We start from the raw sequence: 22,276 nt of genomic DNA, 5'->3' as shown, positions 1-22,276 counted from the left end.
GCTCAGTGTTAGTGATAGATACCAAGCCACCCCACACTTCACCGATTATAAAGACGTGGTTTTTTCATCTTTCATGAACTTGTTGATGCAAAATGCACATCACAAAAATGGTTTGTGGTGTCTCGTTTGAGTCCCAACTTCCACATGGTGTGGTAAGGTTGTTCGAGCAATTTAGCATGTTTGAGAGATTTTCGGCTTCGGTGCGCCTGCAGTAGGGGATTAGTATGGATTTGTTGAGATACTTTCATGGACCTCATTCCAAATATTAATTGAGTTGGTGCGTAACTAATATACTAACACAACCGAAGTGGCTTGATAGCTCACCTTTCATAAAAAATAAAATAAAATAAAAAATTCCGTTATTTTCGTTTAGTTGAACCATACATAAGCGAGCGACTTTCTTTTCGCTGAAGGAAAACTACCGGCACGTGATCTACACATAATTATGAAACCCTTTTGTCTTCTGTTCTATATAAACCCCCTCATCATCACTCGCTCTTTTGTATTTTTTGGTTACAATCATCACTCGCTCTTTCACAACAACAAACTCAAAACCGTCCCCTGCTCCTCCATTTCATCAAAAATCTCTGCTCTCTATCATTTAGATTCATAATGGGTAATCATAATAACTGTTTGCATTTTGTCTTCTCCATTTTCTGTTTTCGTTTTGTGTTACTGATCGTCCTCTTGTTCTTGTTGTTATCGAGCAGCCAAGATCAAGATCGGAATCAACGGTAATAATCAGAATCTTCTTCTTGAGTTGTTGTTTTGGTTGATCTAGGTTTCAGATTTGGCTTGTGGTAAATGATCTCTGAAATGGTTCAGGTTTCGGAAGGATTGGGCGTTTGGTCGCTAGGGTCGCTCTTCAGAGGGACGATGTTGAGCTCGTCGCTGTTAACGATCCATTCATCACCACCGACTACATGGTCAGTGTTATTAATCTGTGTTTTGCGTCATTGTTTTTGGAGTATTGCATTTTTTAATTACTGATTGGTTTCGTTTGTGTTTAGACGTACATGTTCAAGTATGACACTGTCCATGGACCATGGAAGCACCATGAGCTTAAGGTCAAGGACGAAAGGACCCTTCTCTTCGGTGAGAAGGCCGTCACTGTTTTCGGGATCAGGTAACTAGGTGATCACTGACTTGTTCAGTAGTACGTTTAAGTTGATCTGTAAGTTGGCGGCCAATAGGCTCTTATAAATGAAAGATTAAGCAATTAATGTTTGGTTTCGTACAGGAACCCAGAAGAGATCCCATGGGGTGAGGCTGGTGCCGATATTGTTGTTGAGTCTACTGGAGTGTTCACTGACAAGGACAAAGCCGCGACTCACTTGAAGGTTAACTCTCTTACAAGTTTCCTTTAAAAATATATCGGTTTGATTAGTCCCACTATTTTGGTGTATATATAAAACTGACAGTTTTGAGGAATTAGTATTTGGTTGTTGTTGCAACGGTTTTGATGTTTGATGGAGTTTTTTCATTTGAGTAATGGTTAAGCACCTGCTTCGTTGTTAAGTTTCCCTAGTACTGTTATTTGCTTACATGACAGTGAAGACGTGCATCCATCTTACGTCTTTGATAGTCATTTGGATAGTTCTATATCTACTTTGATGGTCATTCTGGATTTAACTTGTACTGTTTGTGCGACCAGGGTGGTGCCAAAAAGGTTGTCATTTCTGCCCCAAGTAAGGATGCCCCCATGTTTGTTGTGGGTGTCAATGAGAAGGAATATAAGTCAGACCTTACCATTGTGTCTAATGCCAGCTGCACGACCAACTGTCTTGCTCCCCTTGCCAAGGTGTGTGTCAATGTGCTACTGTTTGTGTTGATTTTGAATCGCAACCTCATGCAATGGTTGTTGCTTATTATGTATCGTATTGTTTGCTTGGTCTATAGGTTATCAATGATAGATTCGGAATTGTTGAGGGCCTTATGACCACTGTTCACTCCATCACAGGTGAGTTTTAGCTTCAGGCTTTTTTCGTTGTATGAATGTTGAGATTTATAATTTGAAACTAAGCAAAGAATTTTCTGTCTTTGATTCAGCCACACAGAAAACTGTTGATGGCCCATCAAGTAAGGACTGGAGAGGCGGACGTGCTGCTTCATTCAACATCATTCCTAGCAGCACTGGAGCTGCCAAGGTATTTCATAACTTATGTGACAATGCCCCTTTTAAATATCATTGTCTTTCTTTGTATTTGAATGACGCTTTTTTTTGGTAGCTTGATCAATTTGTCTGCCTGTTTTGTGTTTTGTTTAGGCTGTTGGAAAAGTTCTACCAGCTCTCAATGGCAAATTGACTGGAATGGCCTTCCGTGTTCCCACTGTTGATGTTTCAGTCGTTGACCTCACTGTCAGGCTTGAGAAGAAGGCCACATATGACCAGATTAAGGCTGCTATCAAGTAAGTTGCATCAAGTTTTCTCGTTTATCCCATTACAATATGGGACAGTCATCAACATTACCATGCATTTTTTTGGTTAACCTCTAACTCCATTATGACAGGGAGGAGTCCGAGGGAAAGCTCAAGGGTATCTTGGGTTACACCGAAGACGATGTTGTGTCAACTGACTTCATCGGTGACAACAGGTAAACGAATTGTTCTGCTTCCTTATTTGTTTTGACATGTGAATGATGTGATGACATTGTTGTTGCACTGGTTTGAATATGTTCTGTTTGTCTAAATCAATGTCCGGTTCTCTTGCAGATCAAGCATCTTCGATGCCAAGGCTGGAATTGCATTGAATGACAACTTTGTCAAACTTGTGTCCTGGTATGACAACGAGTGGGGTTACAGGTACTTGGTCTTTCTTTTCTTATTTGCATTTGATGAGCTTCAGCTGTATATAGTTCTTACTTATACCTACTCTATTTTGTAGTTCCCGAGTGATTGACTTGATTGTGCACATTGCAACTGCTTAAGCTTTGAAGCTGGACCCTTGAAGATATGGCTTTGCTTTTTATGCTTTGGTTAGAGTCTAGGAGTTTTAGTTATGGGTTCTGAATAAGAGTTATTGTGTTCTTCCTCTGCGAGTTGATTTCTCAAGGTTGTCTATTCTTGGTGTTGAACTTGGATTTGCAAATCCATCTCCCTTTTTGCTGATTCTGAAGGAAGAAATAGGGCATTGTACTTTTGCTTACTAGTTCTTGATATAAAGCAAAGTTTGGTTTATGAGTTGTTCTCTTCATTTAATTTTGTTTCTATTTCACTTTATACTCATTTTGTATATCATATCTGCCTACAGAAATCTGACCAGGTGCAAAAAATGGCCATTACCGAAGTCTATATAATGAAAAGTCATGTGAGAACATCTTGTATGGCTATCATTTCACTATATAAACAATATATCATTAGATGGGCAAGTGCTTAATCCTCAATGTTCAATTCTGAATTTCAATATACAAACTGTGAGAGTCCAAATTAATCTTCAGAGAATAGTGATAAAGACGATAGTAAACTCAGTGCAACCAATTAGGTGATTATTCTGGCATGATGATAGATAAAAAAGCTATTTAGTAGACAAAAAGATAAACAGTGGCCGCAGTGGTAAAGGAAATTCTTTATGCAACTCTTCAACCAATGAAAGCTTCCCACAAAGAACAAAGAAATATAGTGACTGTACAATCAAGAATTGGTCTTTGATCATCTCCCAATTCAAATGCTAGTTAAAGATGCAGCCTAACTCCACCTTCCTGCACTCACTTTTCGGATATTGTGATCATTTGCACAGTAAAGCTTTGACGGTCTTTGATGACAAATCAAATGTTATGGTGCATTCCATAGAAGCCTTCTTGGTTTTCTTCATGATGAGCATCAATTCGACTTTTCCTTTCAATTGAACCTGGCTGGTCAGTGTCAGCACCCCACTGTTCAATTCACTGCCGAGTGTAGAACTGCTCGGCGATGCATTAGTATTCACACTGACCTCTACATTAATCTTCTTGGTGGAACGCATTCCTGCCTTGCTCTTAGGAATCACAACCTGCCCAATAGTCACTCCTTGGTACAGAAATGTGGCACTACCTGCATCAAACTTGTATGGACCCCAATTTGTGTTCTTGATCCTAATCTGGGTTGTGAACATTGCATCGAATGAAGGTGTTGCAGGGACGGAGTTGAGAGTTTGGACACTGATTTCGCCCAATCTAGCCTTGGGAGTCTTGACTTTCATCACAGTGAGACCAAAAACGGTCATCACTATGATCTGAAACACAATGAAAATACCAATGTAGGTATACAACTTGATTCTCTTCTTGCGTTTCAGCTCATCTTCAGATACCAAAGATTCTCCATCACTTCTTGTGTAACCATTTGCTGGGGCTATAGGATAAGCCTGGTGAGTCTTCTCAGCCATCTTTCTCTGGTTTTTCTTTGCTTCGTGAGTCTGCTTTTCTATAATGAAACTTGGAAATGAGATAGTTATGATGGAAATGAAGTGCGATTGTATATGTATATAAGCCATTGGAGTTTGGCCAATTTCAATAAGTTATTGAGGGGAATAAGCTTCCGACTTGGGAGGAAGAATATTATTTGAGACACCCTACGCGTCCACAACCAAAGCTGGAAACCTTTGACTTCTGGAAGCTCAATGACTTTGTTGAGGACCTTTTGGGCATTTACTGAGAATTGATATGGACATTATACAAATATCAATAGAAGGTTCGATTCTGTGCACGTAGGAATGAGCAAACGGGGAATTCCCCCGCCCACGCGCCCCCCGCTCCCGCCTCCGAGCCCAAATTCCCCCGCGCCCCCGTTCCCTGTCTGGGGATATTATCATATGGGGGATTCCCTGTCTGGGGATATTATCATATGGGGGATTCCCCGCCCCGCCCCCGTGGGTAATGGGTTCCCCACCCCCGCCCCCGCCCCCCCCCCCCCCCCCCCCCCCCCCCGCATTGGTCTTTTTTTTTCTCTCTATTTTCTATCTCTTCAGTTTTTTTTCCTTTTCTTTTTGACAAAAAATAATTTTTTTTATTCTTTTTATTTTCATCATTGTTTTGGTCGATTGAATATTTCAAATGCTTGAGACAGTGTTTAAGAAAGAAACTGTTTGTTTAGTCACGAGGAAGCAATACATATAAAACAAATATTTATTTCTATAAAACAATTTTCACAACCTGGCGATTAAATGTAAAGTAATAAAATCCCGGCGTCTTCTCTCTTATTTCTATAAATCCCGCTGCGTCTTCTCTTTTTTTTTTGGCAAAAATCCTACTGCGTCTTCTCTAACAGCCAAAATCACAAATCACAATTATACGACAATCCAACGGTCTGATCCTCAAGGATCTCCTAGAGGATCATCTTTACCAATTTATACGATGATCTAACGGTCAGATCCTCATGGATCGCCCTTAGGATCATCCTCTCAAAACTATATGAAGATCCAACGGTTCGATCGTCCCGGATCACCCTTAGAATCATCCTCACAAAATTATACGACGATCCAACGGTTGGATCCTCAAGGATCACCTAGAGGATCGTCTTTTCACAATTATACTATGATCCAACGGTCAGATCCTCACGGATGGCCCTTAGGATCATCCTCTCAAAATTATACAAAGATCCAACGGTTGGATATTCCCGGATCACCCTTAGAATCATCCTCACAAAATTATACGACCATCCAACGGTTGGATCCTCAAGGATCACCTAGAGGATCGTCTTTTCACAATTATACTATGATCCAACAGTCAGATCCTCACGGATCGCCCTTAGGATCATCCTCACAAAATTATACAAAGATCCAATGGTTGGATCGTCCCAGATCGCCTTTAGAATCATCCTCACAAAATTATACGACAATCCAACAGTCGGATCCTCCCGAATCGCTTTGAAGGTGTATTCTGGATGGGAAAGATAAATACCCCGTATAAGTTTTCTGTTTTTTTTTTAGAATAAGAAAATTATAAAAATGCCCCATATGTTGGTTGAAAAATAATAGTTCTCAATTAAAAAAAAAAAAAAAAGATAAACGGAGACCCCGCATGGGTAATGGGAAACCCCGCCCCCACGCCCGCACCCCCGCAGGGGAAATAAGTGCCCCCGCCCCCTCCCCCGCACATGTGATGGGGAACCCCGCCCCCACTTGACAAATGCGGGGAAAACCCGCGGGTACCCTGCCCCCACCCCCGTTTGCTCATTCCTATGTACACGTCTACATATACACCATATAACGTGTAAATGTGAATCTATTTACATATTCTGATTTTTGATTCTACTGTAGTACTCTAAAAAAAGCAGCAAGAAATGTTTACTATTACAACTTGCAATGACAAAGAACCTATGCATTAGAAGACTGACCTTAGTTTTACCAAAATATAGAGTAAAAGAATATATGACGGCATACACGGTTACAATACAAACAAGGTAACTATAGTGAAGTATTTTATCCTCTTTCATTTAGTTTGGTTATGTGATTCATTCAACCATTTTCATTGTGTTTCAAATTATATTCATGACTCTATTTGATCTCAGTTTCATGAAAGTTCCATGGTCAGGTTGGGCGCCATCAAACTCCGAAACCTCAACTCTGCCCCTGCAACACTTTCATTTGACACTAGCTTCACAATTTAGGGTCCCTGTAAATTTGATGCAAGCATTGCATTGTTCATGCACCAAGGTGTGGCTGTGGAGCAAGTTGCTATCCGAAAGAGCAAGGCTGGAATAGGTTCCACCAAGATTGTCAATGTTGAGGTGAGTTTGACAAGCATTCTACTCTCGGAAATGAATTGAGTAGCGGGGTGTTGACACTGACCATCCAAGCTAATTGCCTGGTAAGGTTGAATTGATGCTCATATTGAAGAAAATGAATATACCAATATGGACGGCACCATTAAGTTCGATCTGTCCACAAAAATTGTTCGATTCAGTTCACATTAAGTTACTTCAGTATTGATGTAAACGGCAGTCGAGTTAGCTAGGCAGTCTCTAGGAAGTCGATTTGCTAGTAATCAAGAGTTCAATACTAGTTCTTGGAATTGTTAACTCGGAGAGACCGGTCAACTGTTGTCTTTCTCCTTATAGAATGCAAACGCATGCTCCATTAGTAACGATGTTCTGATTAAATTTAAGAGAATGATGATTGAAACCAGCTAGTATTTGTTATTACTCTGGCAAGGACTCATGGTATTATAGAACTGCTACTTAGCTTCCATATCTATATTCAATCCAATAAAATTGAAAAGAAGAACACCATGGCAAATAAATGGTAAAGAAAACAAATAAATCCCAATATAATTATGTAAGTCTTCAACAAATCCAATCTTCACACAAAGAACAAAGAATAACTAGCTGTACAATAACATATCAAGAACTAATCTATGATCATCTCCCAACGTGATCATTTGCAATGTAAAGTTTTGACAGTCTTTGAGGACAAATCAAATGCTATGGTGCAGTCCATTGCAGCATTCTTGTTCTTCTTCATTATGAGCATCAATTCGACTTTTCCTTTCAATTGAACCTGGCTGGTCAGTGTCAGCACCCCACTGTTCAATTCACTTCCAAGTGTAGAACTGCTTGGCAAAGCATTAGTATCCACACTGACTTCAACATTGATCTTCTTGGTGGAAAGCATTCCAGCCTTGCTCTTAGGTATAACAACCTGCCCGATAGTCACACCTTGGTACAGGAATGTGGCACTACCTGCATCAAACTTGTATGGACCCCAATTTGTGTTCTTGATCCTAATCTGGGTTGTGAACTTTGCATCAAATGAAGGTGTTGCAGGGACAGAGTTGATAGTTTGGACATTGATCTCACGCAATCTGGCCTTGGGAGTCTTGACTTTCATCACAGTAAGACCAAGAACTGTCATCACTATAATCTGAAACACAATGAAAATACCAATGTAGGTAAACAACTTGATTCTCTTCTTGCGTTTCAGCTCATCTTCAGATACCAAAGACTCTCCATCGCTTCTTGTGTAACCATTTGCAGGGGCAATGGGATAAGCCTGGTCGGTCTTCTCTGCCATCTCTCAATAAAACTGAAAAGAAAATCTCTCTGCTGTTCTGGGTTAGTTTGCTATGTATGATGTATCAAACTAAGAAGTGAAGGGAGCTTGTTTGCTGTTGATGAAATGGAAGGGTACAAATGTGTGTATATATAGTGTTTGGAGTTTGGACAATTTCAGTATGTTACCGAGTAGAATAAGCTTCCTGGAACATGGAAGTTGGACCTGCAGAAAGAATTGTATAACCACACCACACGCGTCCAAAGCCAGAGATGGGAATTATTGGACTTCTAGATGATCTATGACTTTGGTGACTGGGTTTCAGGATTTTTATATGTCGGATTTAGGCGTCAATATCATGTGTGCATCAAGTGGAGAATAAACAAGGATATCTGTATTGTCTACAACTATGACATTGTCCTACTCAAACACCCACATCTAGAAGACTTTGACCACAACGTTTCAGCATTGCCTGGTAGGCTGGAACCTTTTGTGCTCCTGTGAACTCAATAACCATTCATAGCTAATGATTTATTGAGTAATGAGCACCAATATTTGGGCGTCTTACTCTTAATTGATAATTACAGCTTCTTGCTAGCATTTTATAGTTTTGAAGAGACTTATGTATATTTCTATATATTTTTGTGCTGCAATGTTAAACATGTGAAACTGCGTAAGTGATGACTCTTTTTGTCGTGCCCCTGAAAGTTGGGTCATTATGCATATTTTTTTAGGCTAGCTTTTTGGGCCAAATGAGCCGAACCAACCGACTTTTGAACCGATCGGTACTGAGCTTAATATGGTCTACTAAAAAAAGTTCATTTTAAATATCCAAAAAATGTTTTATATTACTTGACCAAACCCACAAAGTAAAAATAATGTAGTGTACCAATCACATGATAGTTGCAGTTGTTGTGGTGGCAACATATTGGATGATGTTAATGTATGAAATAAAGTAAAGTACTTATCTGTTATATCAAATATAATATCATGTAAAAAGCTTCATAATGATAAAAATCCTAGGAGAGATTTTCTCTCTCACCCTAGCTCTCTACGGTGCCCTCGCCTCCTCATCCCCTAGTTTTCTTCTCTACATCTCTTACCCTCAACCCTCACTCAACCACATGGCCTCCATTGATGCTATCACCGCTAGTTGTGCTGACTCCCTTGCACTTGCAGAGGGAGGTAGGGCTCCTGATCTGGGGAGAATTAGTGGCGGCCCTGTTCGTCAGTCTTCCAAATCTTTTCTGATTAGGAAGCCTCTGGCCCGCCGACTGGTCAACCCTACGGCCTTCAAGGCTCACTTCCTTCATGTCTGGATGGATGTCACTCTGGTGATGTTGAAGAAGAAGTCGGGCAAGCTACTTGGGAGTAGGAACAAGAATCATCGCCATGGCAAGAAGCCGAATGTCGCTACTTTGCGACTCTCTTATCCTGCAGTTACTAGTACTGATCCCAGCCCTAGCAACAAGGGCAAGGGAAAGCTTTAGGCTTTTCCAGGTTTTCCTTGCCTAATACTAGAAGTTGAGTCTTCTACTACTTTCATCTTAGTTTCTCTAGTTGTACACCAATTGAGGTCTCTAAGTGGCTAGGTTACTACTTCATGGAAAGTTGGTAGGGAGGATTTTGTTTCTTGTTGTCAAGCCCAATAAGTGAGCGAATATGTTAGCAGTGAGAGTCACCTGTCCTTTGGTTGATTGCTTATACCATTTATGACCCTGGTGTAAAATAGCATTTGATGTATGTGCCTTCTAGCTATAGATAAATGAATGAAATTATCTATTTTCTTCAAAATAATAATAATAATAATAATAATATCATGTAGTTTAAAAGTAGAATATTAAAATGTGGGTTCTCCGAGCATTGTTCCAAGAGATGGTTCATCCAACTCAAACGCACATATTTACTAAATCGGTTACCCAATCGACCCAACCCATACAACTGAATTAACTGATTTAATTTAGACATCGTGCTATGATGAAATTCTATTGACCCATTAAGGTTAATTATATATATATATATATATATATATATATTTAGTTGAAGGAAGTTAGACATTTTATTCAATATGGAAGAAGCAATATTACATAGTGACCCGCCCCTGTGGGGCCGTCAGAAAGAGACACCGCTAAACGCAATATCACTCCACCTATTGAATGATGCTCAGGGGTGAGTAAACTAATAAGAAACTAATAATAAAAATTTTCTACAGAATCCATCAGTAGACTCACTGACAACCTCAGACCAATAATCCCGTCAGTTCCTCACGAGTACTGATCCCAATAAAAAGCTAGGTACCTAGACAAAAACCGTCCTGGAATGCACATATGTGGTTCTCCGAGCATTGTTCCTAGAGATGGTTAATCCAACTCAAACACACACATTTACTAAACAGGTTACCCGATCGACCCAACCCGTACAACTAAATTAACTTATTTAATTTAGACATCGTGCTATGATGAAATTCTATTGACCCATTAAGATTAATTATATGAATGTACAACGTATGACTTCACAGGAACATTATAATTTTTTTTTTCGCATGACTTGTACTAAAAGAAAAAAATAAGCACTTGAAATTTCTTAAATGTTTACGTGTTTGAAAAAAATTAATGAGTTAGGTGCATCATTCATGAGTAGGGTGGTGAATTTAAGACCAACATAAACTTTTAGCGTGTTGACCCATTAAGTACCTTTTATATTATTATTCATACAGGTTTAACCCATCTTATTGTGTTTGTTTTGAGTTCTGCTATCTCTGGTCTTGTCAAAATTCATAGCCCTAAATATAACATATGTATGCTGTACTATTAAAATTTAGATCAAAGAGTGGAAAACTATAAGACAATTAGGACGAGTTTATTTACCAGTATATTAGAACCAAAGACAGCTTGTTGGAGACTCAACTGTAAAAATGAAGCTGGTACTTATATGCTCTCACTTAACTTAGCATTCTTCTCCAATATGAACTGCCAATCATACTGGGCATATGAATGAACGCAAAAGAACAGAATTCAATTATTCTCAGACTGTTTCTAAGTTCGGTGACAAGTCATTTTTGTTGGGATAATTGAGAATCCATAAGGTTTCATCCAAAGTTGTTAGCCCGCCAACTTCGAGACGTACGTCTCGCTCGAGTGCTAGTGTTGGCCTGCTGTGGATTGGCTTGATACAACGGAAACAGACACTTTCCGTAAAAATCAACCCAACTTCGAAGCTTTCAGCTATTGAATCCATTATTGTCCAACTTGAAGAGCTATAGAAGAGTGTTTTCAACTAATACACCAATCATTTCAATCGTCTCCGGCCCTCCATTTTTACGTTTTTGTTGTATTAGTCGGTATTGACTGATATTAAAAACTGATTCAATCCATTTATCAGTCTTCATGTTAAACTATAGCAGATTTCTTCGAAGTTAATGTGCTAGTGGCCTCTCAGTGGTAAGAAAATTAATAAATAGCGATATATTCATATAACTCTTCAACAAATCCATGCTTCACAAAGAATAAAGAATGTACAATAACAAATCAGCTACTAGTCTTTTATCTTCTCCTAATCCAATTATATGATCTGAAGATGCAGCCTAGCTCCACATTCCTTCCCTACGTATGTGATCATTTGCATTGTAAAGTTTTGACAGTCTTTGAGGACAAATCAAATGCTATGGTGCAGTCCATTGCTGCATTCTTGTTTTTCTTCATGATGAGCATCAATTCAACTTTTCCTTTCAATTGAACTTTGCTGGTCAGCGTCAACACCCCACTGTTCAATTCGCTCCCAAGGGTAGAACTGCTTGGCAAAGCATTAGTATTCACACTGACTTCGACATTCATCTTCTTGGTTGAACGCATTCCAGCCTTGCTCTTAGGAATCACAACCTGCCCAATAGACACTCCTTGGTACAGGAATGTGGCACTACCTGCATCAAACTTGTATGGACCCCAATTTGTGTTCTTGATCCTAATCTGAGTTGTGAACATTGCATCGAATGAAGGTGTTGCAGGGACAGAGTTGAGAGTTTGGACATTGATTTCACCTAATCTGGCCTTGGGGGTCTTCACTTTCATCACAGTAAGACCAAAAACTGTCATCACTATGATCTGAAAGACAACGAAAATACCAATGTAGGTAAACAACTTGATTCTCTTCTTGCGTTTCAGCTCATCTTCAGATACCAAAGACTCTCCGTCGCTTCTTGTGTAACCATTTGCATGGGCAATAGGATAAGCCTGGTGGGTCTTCTCTGCCATCCTTCAATAAAACTGAAAAGAAAATCTCTCTGCTGTTCTGGGTTAGTTTGCTATGTATGATGTATCAAACTATGAAGTGAAGAGGGCTTGTTTGTTTATGCAGTTGGAGTAGAAATGTGTGTATATATAGTGTTTGAGTCTGGACAATTTCAATATGTGACCGAGTAGAATAAGCTTCCAGGAACATGTAAGTTGGACTTGAAGAAAGAAATTAATTGTATTCCAAGACCAAACGCGTCCAAAGCAAGAGACGTGAATTATTGACTTCTAGATGATCTATGACTCTGGTGACTGGGTTTCAGGATTTTTATATGTCGCGTATTTAGGCGTCAATATCAAGTTTGCATCAAGTGGAGGATAAACAACGATCTCTATATTGTCTATAAGACTATAACAATGACTTCGTCCTTCCCAAACACCCACATCTAGAAGACTTTGACTACAACGTTTCAGCCTTGCCCGGTGAGCTGGAGCCTTTTCAGCTTCTGTGAACTTAATAATCATTCATAGCTAATGATTTATTGAGTAATGAGCACCAATATTTGGGGGTCTCAAGTGATAATTACAGCTTCTTGCTAGCATTATCTAGGGTTAAAGAAACTTATGTATAATTCTATATATTTGGGGGTCTTAAGTAATAATTACAGGTTCTTGCTAGCATTATCTAGGGTTGAAGAAACTTATGTATAATTCTATATATTTTTGTGTTGCAATGTAGAATATGTGTAACTACTTAAGTGATGACTCTTTTTGTCATATCCTTGAGAGGTGGTTCATTATGTATAATTTTTTGTCTCATTAATACGGTCTACCAAAAAAATGTTCATTTAAAAAAAATATTAATTCAAACCTACTTATTTAGTGTCAAGTTATGGGTCATTTAAAAAGATTGTTCACAGATCCTATTGAGCAATACAAAAATTTAAAAGAAAAACAAATGTCTCATATTCATGTTCATATCGAGAAAAGAAATAATGTAGAGTACCACCTTTTGGTAAATCACATGATAGTTGCAATTGATGTGGTGGCAACATATTGGACGATGTTAGTATACCAAATAAATTAAACCAATGGTTAACTGTTACATCTAATTCCAATTTAATATCATGTAGTTTAGAGGTGGAATACTAATAACTAAAAATGTGGTTCGCTGAAAATTATTTCAAGAGAAGGTTAATCCAACTTAAACTCACTCATTAATTTATTAATTAAATGGTTTGCACAACCCAACTGGGACAACTGATTTAGTTTAGAATCGTGCCACAATGAACTATTATGGTTATATGAATGTACAACGTATCACTTCACAAGAACACTATAATTTTTTTTTTTTTGTGTGACTTGTGCTAAAAGTAGAAATTAAACACTTGAATGTTTACCCGTTTGATAAAATAAATGGATTCAGCGCATCATTTATGTATTGACTGGTTGATTGAAAAACTATCCATTTATTAATTGTGTTGACCTACTACTTGTCTTTTTTTTCTTTTCTTTTTTTTCCCCATTCATGCAATTTTTTTTTTCTGGTAGCCAATTATTCATGCATTTTAATCTAGGGTGGGTTCTAGTTTAACCTCAAAATTTGATATTTGATCTCCAATTTTTCTCAATTATTAATCCACTTTGTCTAGTCATATGAAAAGACAAATAAGGACAAAGAGAGAGAGAGACAAAAAATACTCTTCTTACCTCCCCAAATATAACATTCAATTAATTTTTCTTTTCAAAATTTCCTTATATTGCCCATGTAGTTTTATAATTTACCTAAAATAATTAAACAAAAATAATAATAATTATTATTTACTACAAAAGTAAATCCAAAATAATTTGATTTTGAATTTTTTTAAACTAAATTAATTGAATATTATGATATAGTTATTACACGATATTCCAACCCAAAACCCTTTAAATCTTTCTTTTAGCAAATTTAAAGGGATTCCAACAACATATCAAGATCGAGAACCAGCCCTCTGATTAATTTTGATGGAGGAGAGACCTACTCATAAGAGAGCAATATCATGTGTTTTTGATTCATTATTATTCGAGTTAAATATTATTTACTCCCTATACTTAGGGTTTCATCATTTCAGTCTCTGATCTTCGAATTTCACCAAAAAAGTCCCTGAACTCTCAATTTTCTTCCAATTAGTCCCTACCGTCAAGCATCCGTCAAAAACTCTGTTATCTTGCTGACGTGGCGGTCGTTTCCCCCCTAAAATGTCTATTATACCCTCACTCACTCTTTTTTTTTAAAATTAATTTTATTCTTTTTTTTTCTGTTCTTTTTTTTTTTTGCTTTTCACCTCTTCTTCTTCCACATCTCTCCTCTCCTTTGTTTATCTCCGTCTGGTTAAAGACCCTCTATTATCTGGAAGCTCTCATCCTCCAGCATCTTCTCGCTGGATCGAGAATATGCATAGTTGCATGCCCATGACCAGCATCTTCTCATCTAATTCAATTCAATTTTTTCGATTCATTCACAACATAGTGAGCTCAATTGAGTACAGTCCCATCACTTTCTTCATTCCAAACCACACCGGACCCAATTCCAATTAAAATGTGTGCCCCAAAACTAACATAAACCCAAAAATTCGATCTTGATAGAAAACCTCACAAAAACTCAAATACCCAAATGAGATTTTGAATCAAAACACTTCACCCAGCAAAACCTTACCAAAAACTCAAATACCCAGAACAGATACGCGGGTTTCGGCGGGCGCTGGGCAGCTTGGGCGGCGTTGGTGTTGGGCTGGGCGAGGTACCCAGATTGCATATGTTCTCCTTTTGCCTCTCTCTCCTTGATGGCTTCAACGTGCTCAAGATTGAAATGAGTACTTCATGAATTGAATTCAATCTCAAGAGAAGAACTCGACCCATTTCGAAGAGGGACTGGATTTGAAAGGAAATAGGACATGTAAATACGAATTGGAGTCGATTCATCATTTCATCTCAAAACAGAATTTTGTATGAACAGTCATTGGTTTTACCTTGATTTTGGAAGATTCAACCGTTGGATTTTCATGAAATTTGAATACAGTTTAGAAGACTCGATTTTGAACAACTTTTATGAAGAAGTCGTAACTATCTGAGCAACAGAAGATGGAGAATTTAGCCGCCGAAGTTAGCTGACGAGCAGAGTTTCGTAAGAATGAAAGAGTTGTTCATTCTCCACTATGTATTTCCAGATCAGGCCTAGTAAATCTAAAGAGATGAAGTGGGTTTCCTGAGAATGTAAAGGGTAATTTCATGAAGATATGAAGGCATTTAGGCTTGGTGTTGATTGCAATGGGATTGGTAGTTGGGTATGGAGAGAGAGCTCAGTGGTGGTTATGGTGATTAATTTGGGTGTGAAGAAGAAGAAGGTAGAGAGAAAAGGGGCATCTTCGTCGTTTTGGGGCTCTTCTTCTTCTTCTTGTAGTTGTTCAAGGTTGGAGTTTGGGGTTTTTGTTCAATTTCAATTGTTCAGCGTCGTCGAAGGTCTAGAGGGTTTATTTTGGGTTTATTTTTGGAAGAAGAAGAAGACGCTCTATGTGGAAAAAGAAGAGGTACAAAAAAAAAAAAAAAAAGAGATAGAGAGGGAATAAAATTAATAATAAAAAAATTAAAAAATATGTGAGGGTATAATAGACTTTTTAGGGGAAAAACGACCGCCATGTCAGCAAAATAACGGAGTCTTTGACGGCAGGGACTAATTGGGAGGAAATTGAGAGTTCATGGACTTTTTAGGTGAAATTTGAAGGTCAGGGACTGAAACGATGAAATCCTATAAGTATAGGGAGTAAACAGTATTTAACTTTTATTATTCTCATGGTTGAAGATACAGATAAACATTAAGTAGAATAACATATTATTGTATCTCATGTTCAAGGGTGTTTTGGTAAACATAAGGAGGTCTACTTAGCTTTTCAAGTATTCTAAAAAGTAAATTAGAGGTGTACAAAGTATGAGATGTCTAGATAACAAATTTAGAGGTCCAACTAGAACCACCCTGTACAATTGATGGCCCTAAATGAAACATATGTGTCATGTACTCAATTATGCTCAACTATCTTAAAATTTAGATCAAAGAGTGCAAAACAATGAAACAGTTAATGAATTTAATTGCCTCATTATTCTCTACCATTATATTTAGAAGTCAGAACCAAAGATAATTGTGCAATCTGTTTCAAAAAATAAAATAAAAAGATAGTTGTGTTTAAGGACACCTAGTTGTGTGTGTCTGGCCCAAACTCTAGTTATTTGTCTGAGTTGTAATAGGTTTAGTCTTACAGATATTCTCGGAGATATCTTCGTAGATATCCAAATCATTGTACAATTATATTTCCTTGTAAAACTCTGATTCTATGCATGTAATCTTCTATATAAAGATGTCTCTATTATCAATGAAAAATAGAGCTTATTCTCCCCCAATTCGCTCTACAATTCTCTCTGCATCTCTTTTCCTAAAGCACATTATCAGTATAAAGCTCTAACCCTAAAATAAATAACCAAACCCTAAAACAAAAGGCCAAAACCTAAATCCGAATACAAAACCTTGAAACCCTTTCTGCCTCCACCACACACCTTAAAGCCTTAGACCCCAAGAGTCCAGAACAGGCGACAGACCCGCTAGAACAGGCCTTCGGAAGCTCCAAACCCTCTGCCGTAAATCCTCCCCCGGTTCGACGCCTTCCAGGCTGTCTACGGCCTCCAAACTCAGTCACCAGCAGTGCCTCAATGCAAGGATTCAGGAACCGGAAGCAGAGCCTCAAGAACCGGTCTAAAATGATTGAACTGGCAGCCTAAGTCACTGAACTGCAGGCAGAAAAACAGGACATAAGCTATTTAGGGTAGTTCTGGCCACCACCCGCCAACCGCCGACCAGAAGCATCTTTTTTCCCCAAAAGTTCCCACAACCCCGGTTTGTCCTTTTCAAGGAAATTTTTTATTTAAGTTCCTGCTTTTGTGTACTTTTCTTTAAGATTTCAATTCTTTTCTTTTCTTTTCTTTGGGGACTTGCAACCCCCCTTTCTTCTTTCATGGGGAGACTTAAGCCAAATTGTGAGAGTTTGTGTTATCTCCAAGCTTGGAGCTTGTTGAGACCACCAAACTTAGAGTTTGTTGAGAATATACGATCGACCACACACATCATTGTTTCGATCTAATCCAATACCTCTTGGAATCGAATTTCTTGGGAGCGACTACACTAAAAAATTCCTTATTTCTTGGGAGCGATTACGTTTAGAAATTTATTTTGTTTCGTGGTAGCCTTTTTGCTCCGAAACTACCCCTTTTTCTTATTCTTTTTCAGGATGAGTAACCTGAACAAACTGAACTTTACTCCATAATTGGGAACAACTGGCTATGGATATTACAAGTGGGTTCGTGATGTCTGCCAGCATCTCAAGGCCCAAGGAATCCTAGATACGATTCTTAAGCCTAGCCAGGACATGCTAACTCTTAAGCAAGCTCAAGCTTTAGAAGCAAATAGAGCAACCTTGGAGGCAAATAAGGCGAAAGCCATCATCCTAATGTATTTGAAACGCTTTGGCAATGTTCGTGACTCCTTGCTCTTGACCTAGAAGTGAGATGGCATAATCTCCGCTTCTGTGATTTCAAGTCAGTTCTTGACTATAACTCGGAAGCACTTCACATTAAATCCTTCATGGAATTCTGTGGAAAAAGTATCATAGATGCGATGTTGATTGAGAGGACTCTCTCTACCTTCCTTGTCTATGCTTTGATGGTTGCTAAGAACTATCGAATCGATGTTACTACAGGACGGATCACAAGGTTTCATGAGCTCATTGGAGCCATGAATGTCACTGAAAAGCATGACAACATCCTTGTGAAGAACTATAATTCAAGACCTGTGGGAACATAGCATATTCCGGAATCCAATTATAGTCGCGCCCCTAAGAGAGGGTGCCAAGAGCGAAACCCTAAATCTATGGATAATTCTGGACGTTCTGGTCCATATTTTTGCTCTATTGAGGAAGGTAATCACCAAAATAGGTAGACACGGAACCAAAAAGGTGTACGTGGAAAGAGAAATTGAGGCAACGCCTCTGGCCATGTTGTTGGCGCCACCAACACTAAGAGTCATCCTAATAACACTTTTAAAGGGCCTCAATCAAAGGGAGTGTGAACACAGATGACAGGACCCGCCCCGACTTTCACCCTGAAATCCGAGGTGGCCCTGTGGGGCCCACGTTAGGGATAACTCTACCAAAAATTTGGCAGAGTCACCTCTAAAATGGACTACCCAAAAACCTGTAAAACACACTAAACACTTCAAGCAAATCAACCTTATACTCCTGGAGCCACCCTGCTCCCAATTACCAACAACTCCACTTTCACAAAACACAAACTCAAAAATACTAATCCCAAGGTTATGCAGAGCAATACTACTATACACAGGGATATAAAAGAAGAGTAAAGGATCAAGCGATCCTACACTGCGGAAGTAGTGACAACTATGCCTCAAATGTCATGTACGCCCGACCTCCACTAATTTGCCTGCAAACTGGGCATTAGAAACCGAAAGGCCCAGGGGAAAGTAGACAAAAAAAACGTTAGCGTGAGTGGACAAAAATAAACAATTTAAAGGAAAAAGGATTTCATACTTTCCCACATTTATTCTCTTTAACAACCGATGCACGCAACAATTAGAAAAAAATACATTTAGCTTTAAATCCAAGAATTCCAAAACGATAAATCGACCAGCCTCGCTAGTCACCACATTCGAAAACTATATCGTAAAACCGAAATCTCATTTCTCAAGAAAATACGACCAGCCCCGCTGGCTACAGTGAAAATCGGACTAGCCCCGCTAGTCAAGCAACGATAATATATGGGGAAGAAGTTTCACCATACAAAAGAAGGGAGCCTTATTGGCTCGGGTCGGAGTGTCCCACACTCTAGAGCATCCCATGCTCTCCTCTACTCGCCTACGAACACATAGTAAGTAGGGAGGAGTACTAATAGGCTAGCCAGTAATATAATATATATATAACGACCCTGGGTATGGTGGTTAAAAACCGATAAATCAATAAAGCTTCCCCATGTCCACGTATAAAGACAACACGGGTACGATTCCCAACCGCACCCGGAAATTCTCGTAAAGTCGTATAAATTAACAGCGTGTCCCACACGCTAAAGAAATAAGTAGATTGTCAATGAGGCATTCCCAATGCCAAAAATCGAATAAATAAACAAGAATTTATTCCATCGAAATCCCATTTCGAAAATCTTTCAGAAATCTCAAATCGACGATTATAAAGATAATATAAACAGTATAAATCTCGAAAATCACATCGAAAATCAATTCGTCGAAAATCAACATCATTTATAAATTCGGATCCGAGCATAACATCTTCATAACCAAAACTCACAACCGGTATAAATCATACTTATTCATGAGAATTATTATTTAAAAGCAAATCCATAAGATCATTTGCAATCAACTTTATATGCTCGGAAAATAATATGTTGATAAAATAAAACATGCTTTAATAAATAAATGCATGCATCACTTATTTAAAAACAAACGTCCACTCACAGTACTATTGGGTAACCACGCAGACGAGTTCCTTCATCTAACCGTAGCTCGCGACATTGCCCTGTACACAATTATATTTCCATAAACGGCAATCCGATAAAATAATTACGAACTTAAACGAAATCCGAAAATCCCTATCTCCAATACTTCTCAAATTCAACCCAAATCTCTTCCACAATTCTAATTCCTCAATTTACATATTCCATAATGAAAACGAGGGAAATCCGACGGCCGGATTTCCCATAATTCCACCACAAAACTCCAAACTTCGAAAATTCACAAACAATTCCAAACTCCTCCAAAATTCACCAAACTTCATATATAAGCTCTATGATAATTATAGAATTTAACTAGCTAAAAATTAAAATTTATAAACTACCCTAGCCGCCGCTACCGCCGCCCACAGTGGCGGCGCCGCCGCCACCATCTCCGATGGCCACCAAAATTTGACAGTAGCACCTTCTCAACACACTGATTCAACTTCTCAACTACAACATTCCCAAATAACAATTAAAAACGGCCGAAATCGATCAATGAACAAAAACCCAGAAATCCTCAAGAACCCTAGAATTTCAATTCGTCGATTCGGCATCTACACAACAAATCGTGATATAAGGCCATAGGGGAAATGATCAGTGATGAAAACCGAACCTTCGACGCCGGAATGAGGACCGGAGGTGGCCGGAATCGCCGGAAATCGGCAAAAGCACCCAACTGCCACCGTAGCTTCCTCTGCTCCAAATCGAGGTTTTCCGGGCAAATCGTCGTGAAATACCTCCACAGACGTGACAAGGGGAAGAAACCGAGCTTGGGGGTGGCCGGATTGTGTCCTGGGTCGGCCGGAGGAGGAAGAAACAGGAGGGGGAAAGAAACCGGCCGAGAGGGGAGAAAGAGTCGGGGAGAGAGAAAGAGGGAACTTACCCGGTTGGGTAGGTTTCCAAATATAGAAATCTACCAACAGTAAATTTCCATATATATATACAACTTACCATGAACAGTAATTTTCACATTTTCGCTTATAACTTTTGCATACGAGCTCCGATTTTTACGTACCACATATGCACGCGCTTGGTTTAACGTCCTCTACAACTTCCATGAAGAACATTTTCTCAAATTTTGACCCGAACAAAAAGTCAACTTTTAGGGCCACTAAAAGTATCGAAACAGAATAAAAAGTGAAAGTAATTGTCGTTTACCGTCCAAATGACTAGTAAACAGGTGAATTTAGGTTCGGGACGTTACAATCTCCCCTCCTTATAACAATTTCGTCCTCGAAATTCATACTGTTAAAGTAGAGGTAGCACACATGTACTAATCTGCAATGCAACATCCTCAACGAAGGTAGTACTCAGATCATAACAAAGTGGGGATGATATCGCACGATCGATATGCAAGTCTGCTCAACTCATGCAGAAACTAACTTTAGATCTAGTCCAAGAGGTGGCCAAATAAAATAAGGGAATCGACATATAAAAAGGAACAGTCCTCAAGCAGAAATATGACCAGTCACTGTAATCTTGAATACTGCATAAGGAATAATCGTCTCGCCCGTCAAGAAAACCAAGATATGGAAATAACGATATAACCCACAACCAGAATGAACTTCTTTTCATAGTCCCCAAAAGACTAACCAAAACAATATCTCATCCAATGTTTCCAAAACCTTGAAGCTTGTCGACTTATCCTTGGTCAAATTTTTTTCTCTTACAATCACAAGTCAACTACTTTGACAACCCCAAAGATTTTTCCTATAATCCCAACTACACAAGCAAATCAAAACATGATTATAATTCAGATAGCACGAGGTATTGACGTCACAAGCCACTTGACTGGAATAAACGTATTCATAATCTTGCATATAACTCATACGGTAAAGAACCAAACCGTTCACCAACAACATTGTTATAAGTCATTGACCCCACACACAATACCTTTTTCAAATTACACAGGTGTTAATGGGAAGCCAACACGATTAAGACATCACAACATGGTTACAGAAACCCAAAAGTCTAAAACAAGTAATCTTCGTAACTACCACACACAACAACACTTCCTTCCATTTATTTATATAAAAATTTATGATCGAATGTCGTTCACGTAAAGGTCCCACAATTGTCAAGCATAACAAAGGGTAGCCTCGGACAAACCCATAAGTTCTTAAGCAGGTAGGTTATGGAACCACTACACTTCCTCTTTGTTACCCAGACAACTGATTGGAACATTGATCACGCCTTGAAATGACATTCCCAGTCACAAGAAAACTCATTTAATAGTTATCCCGCTGGCCACACTTATAGTTCTCAAACGGGCAAATTAGCATTGTCCCTCGAAAGCTGCTTATAACTATAATGTGGGGATAAAATTCTTCTAAATCACATGCATTCCAAGAAGTCTACCAATTACCAATGTCTAAAATCGAAACTGCTCACATTATGTACTACATCTTCCGAAACCTGATGCAAAGCAAAATCCATAAATATTCACTCAATTCCAGCCCAAATATTCAAATCTAAGAGGAGATAC

General features: G+C 38.7%; 4 protein-coding genes across 4 annotated transcripts; 1 reads left to right on the top strand and 3 right to left on the bottom strand.

Moving 5' to 3' along the window:
• Positions 1–479: 479 nt before the first annotated feature.
• Positions 480–3,193, top strand: LOC112179622 (glyceraldehyde-3-phosphate dehydrogenase, cytosolic). Its single transcript, XM_024318078.2, has 12 exons — positions 480–616; positions 711–734; positions 826–926; positions 1,011–1,126; positions 1,241–1,340; positions 1,655–1,801; positions 1,900–1,960; positions 2,050–2,147; positions 2,267–2,409; positions 2,511–2,594; positions 2,713–2,802; positions 2,885–3,193. The coding sequence occupies exons 1-12, from the start codon at positions 613–615 to the stop codon at positions 2,925–2,927; spliced, it is 1,011 nt and encodes a 336-aa protein (XP_024173846.1). The 5' UTR covers positions 480–612; the 3' UTR covers positions 2,928–3,193.
• Positions 3,194–3,724: 531 nt separating this feature from the next.
• On the bottom strand, positions 3,725–4,360 carry LOC112177709. Its single transcript, XM_024315967.1, has one exon. The coding sequence runs from the start codon at positions 4,358–4,360 to the stop codon at positions 3,725–3,727; it is 636 nt and encodes a 211-aa protein (XP_024171735.1).
• A 2,988-nt stretch (positions 4,361–7,348) lies between these two features.
• On the bottom strand, positions 7,349–7,984 carry LOC112177708. The gene has a single exon (XM_024315966.1). The coding sequence runs from the start codon at positions 7,982–7,984 to the stop codon at positions 7,349–7,351; it is 636 nt and encodes a 211-aa protein (XP_024171734.1).
• A 3,593-nt stretch (positions 7,985–11,577) lies between these two features.
• LOC112177707 lies at positions 11,578–12,213 on the bottom strand. The gene has a single exon (XM_024315965.1). The coding sequence runs from the start codon at positions 12,211–12,213 to the stop codon at positions 11,578–11,580; it is 636 nt and encodes a 211-aa protein (XP_024171733.1).
• Positions 12,214–22,276: the final 10,063 nt, after the last annotated feature.

Source organism: Rosa chinensis, chromosome 7 (assembly GCF_002994745.2).
Source record: "Rosa chinensis cultivar Old Blush chromosome 7, RchiOBHm-V2, whole genome shotgun sequence".
NCBI lineage: Eukaryota > Viridiplantae > Streptophyta > Magnoliopsida > Rosales > Rosaceae > Rosa > Rosa chinensis.
This window is presented reverse-complemented; position numbering and strand designations above follow the sequence as displayed.

What these genes read in the sequence shown, in the direction of transcription:
- LOC112179622 (XM_024318078.2), top strand. An exon ending in GCAGCACTGGAGCTGCCAAG is followed by an intron (nt 2,148 to 2,266) that starts GTATTTCATAAC and finishes TGTTTTGTTTAG; the next exon opens with GCTGTTGGAAAAGTTCTACC. An exon ending in GACAACGAGTGGGGTTACAG is followed by an intron (nt 2,803 to 2,884) that starts GTACTTGGTCTT and finishes TCTATTTTGTAG; the next exon opens with TTCCCGAGTGATTGACTTGA.
- LOC112177709 (XM_024315967.1), bottom strand. Translation starts at nt 4,360, where the DNA reads ATGGCTGAGAAGACTCACCAGGCTTATCCTATAGCCCCAGCAAATGGT.
- LOC112177708 (XM_024315966.1), bottom strand. Translation starts at nt 7,984, where the DNA reads ATGGCAGAGAAGACCGACCAGGCTTATCCCATTGCCCCTGCAAATGGT.
- LOC112177707 (XM_024315965.1), bottom strand. Translation starts at nt 12,213, where the DNA reads ATGGCAGAGAAGACCCACCAGGCTTATCCTATTGCCCATGCAAATGGT.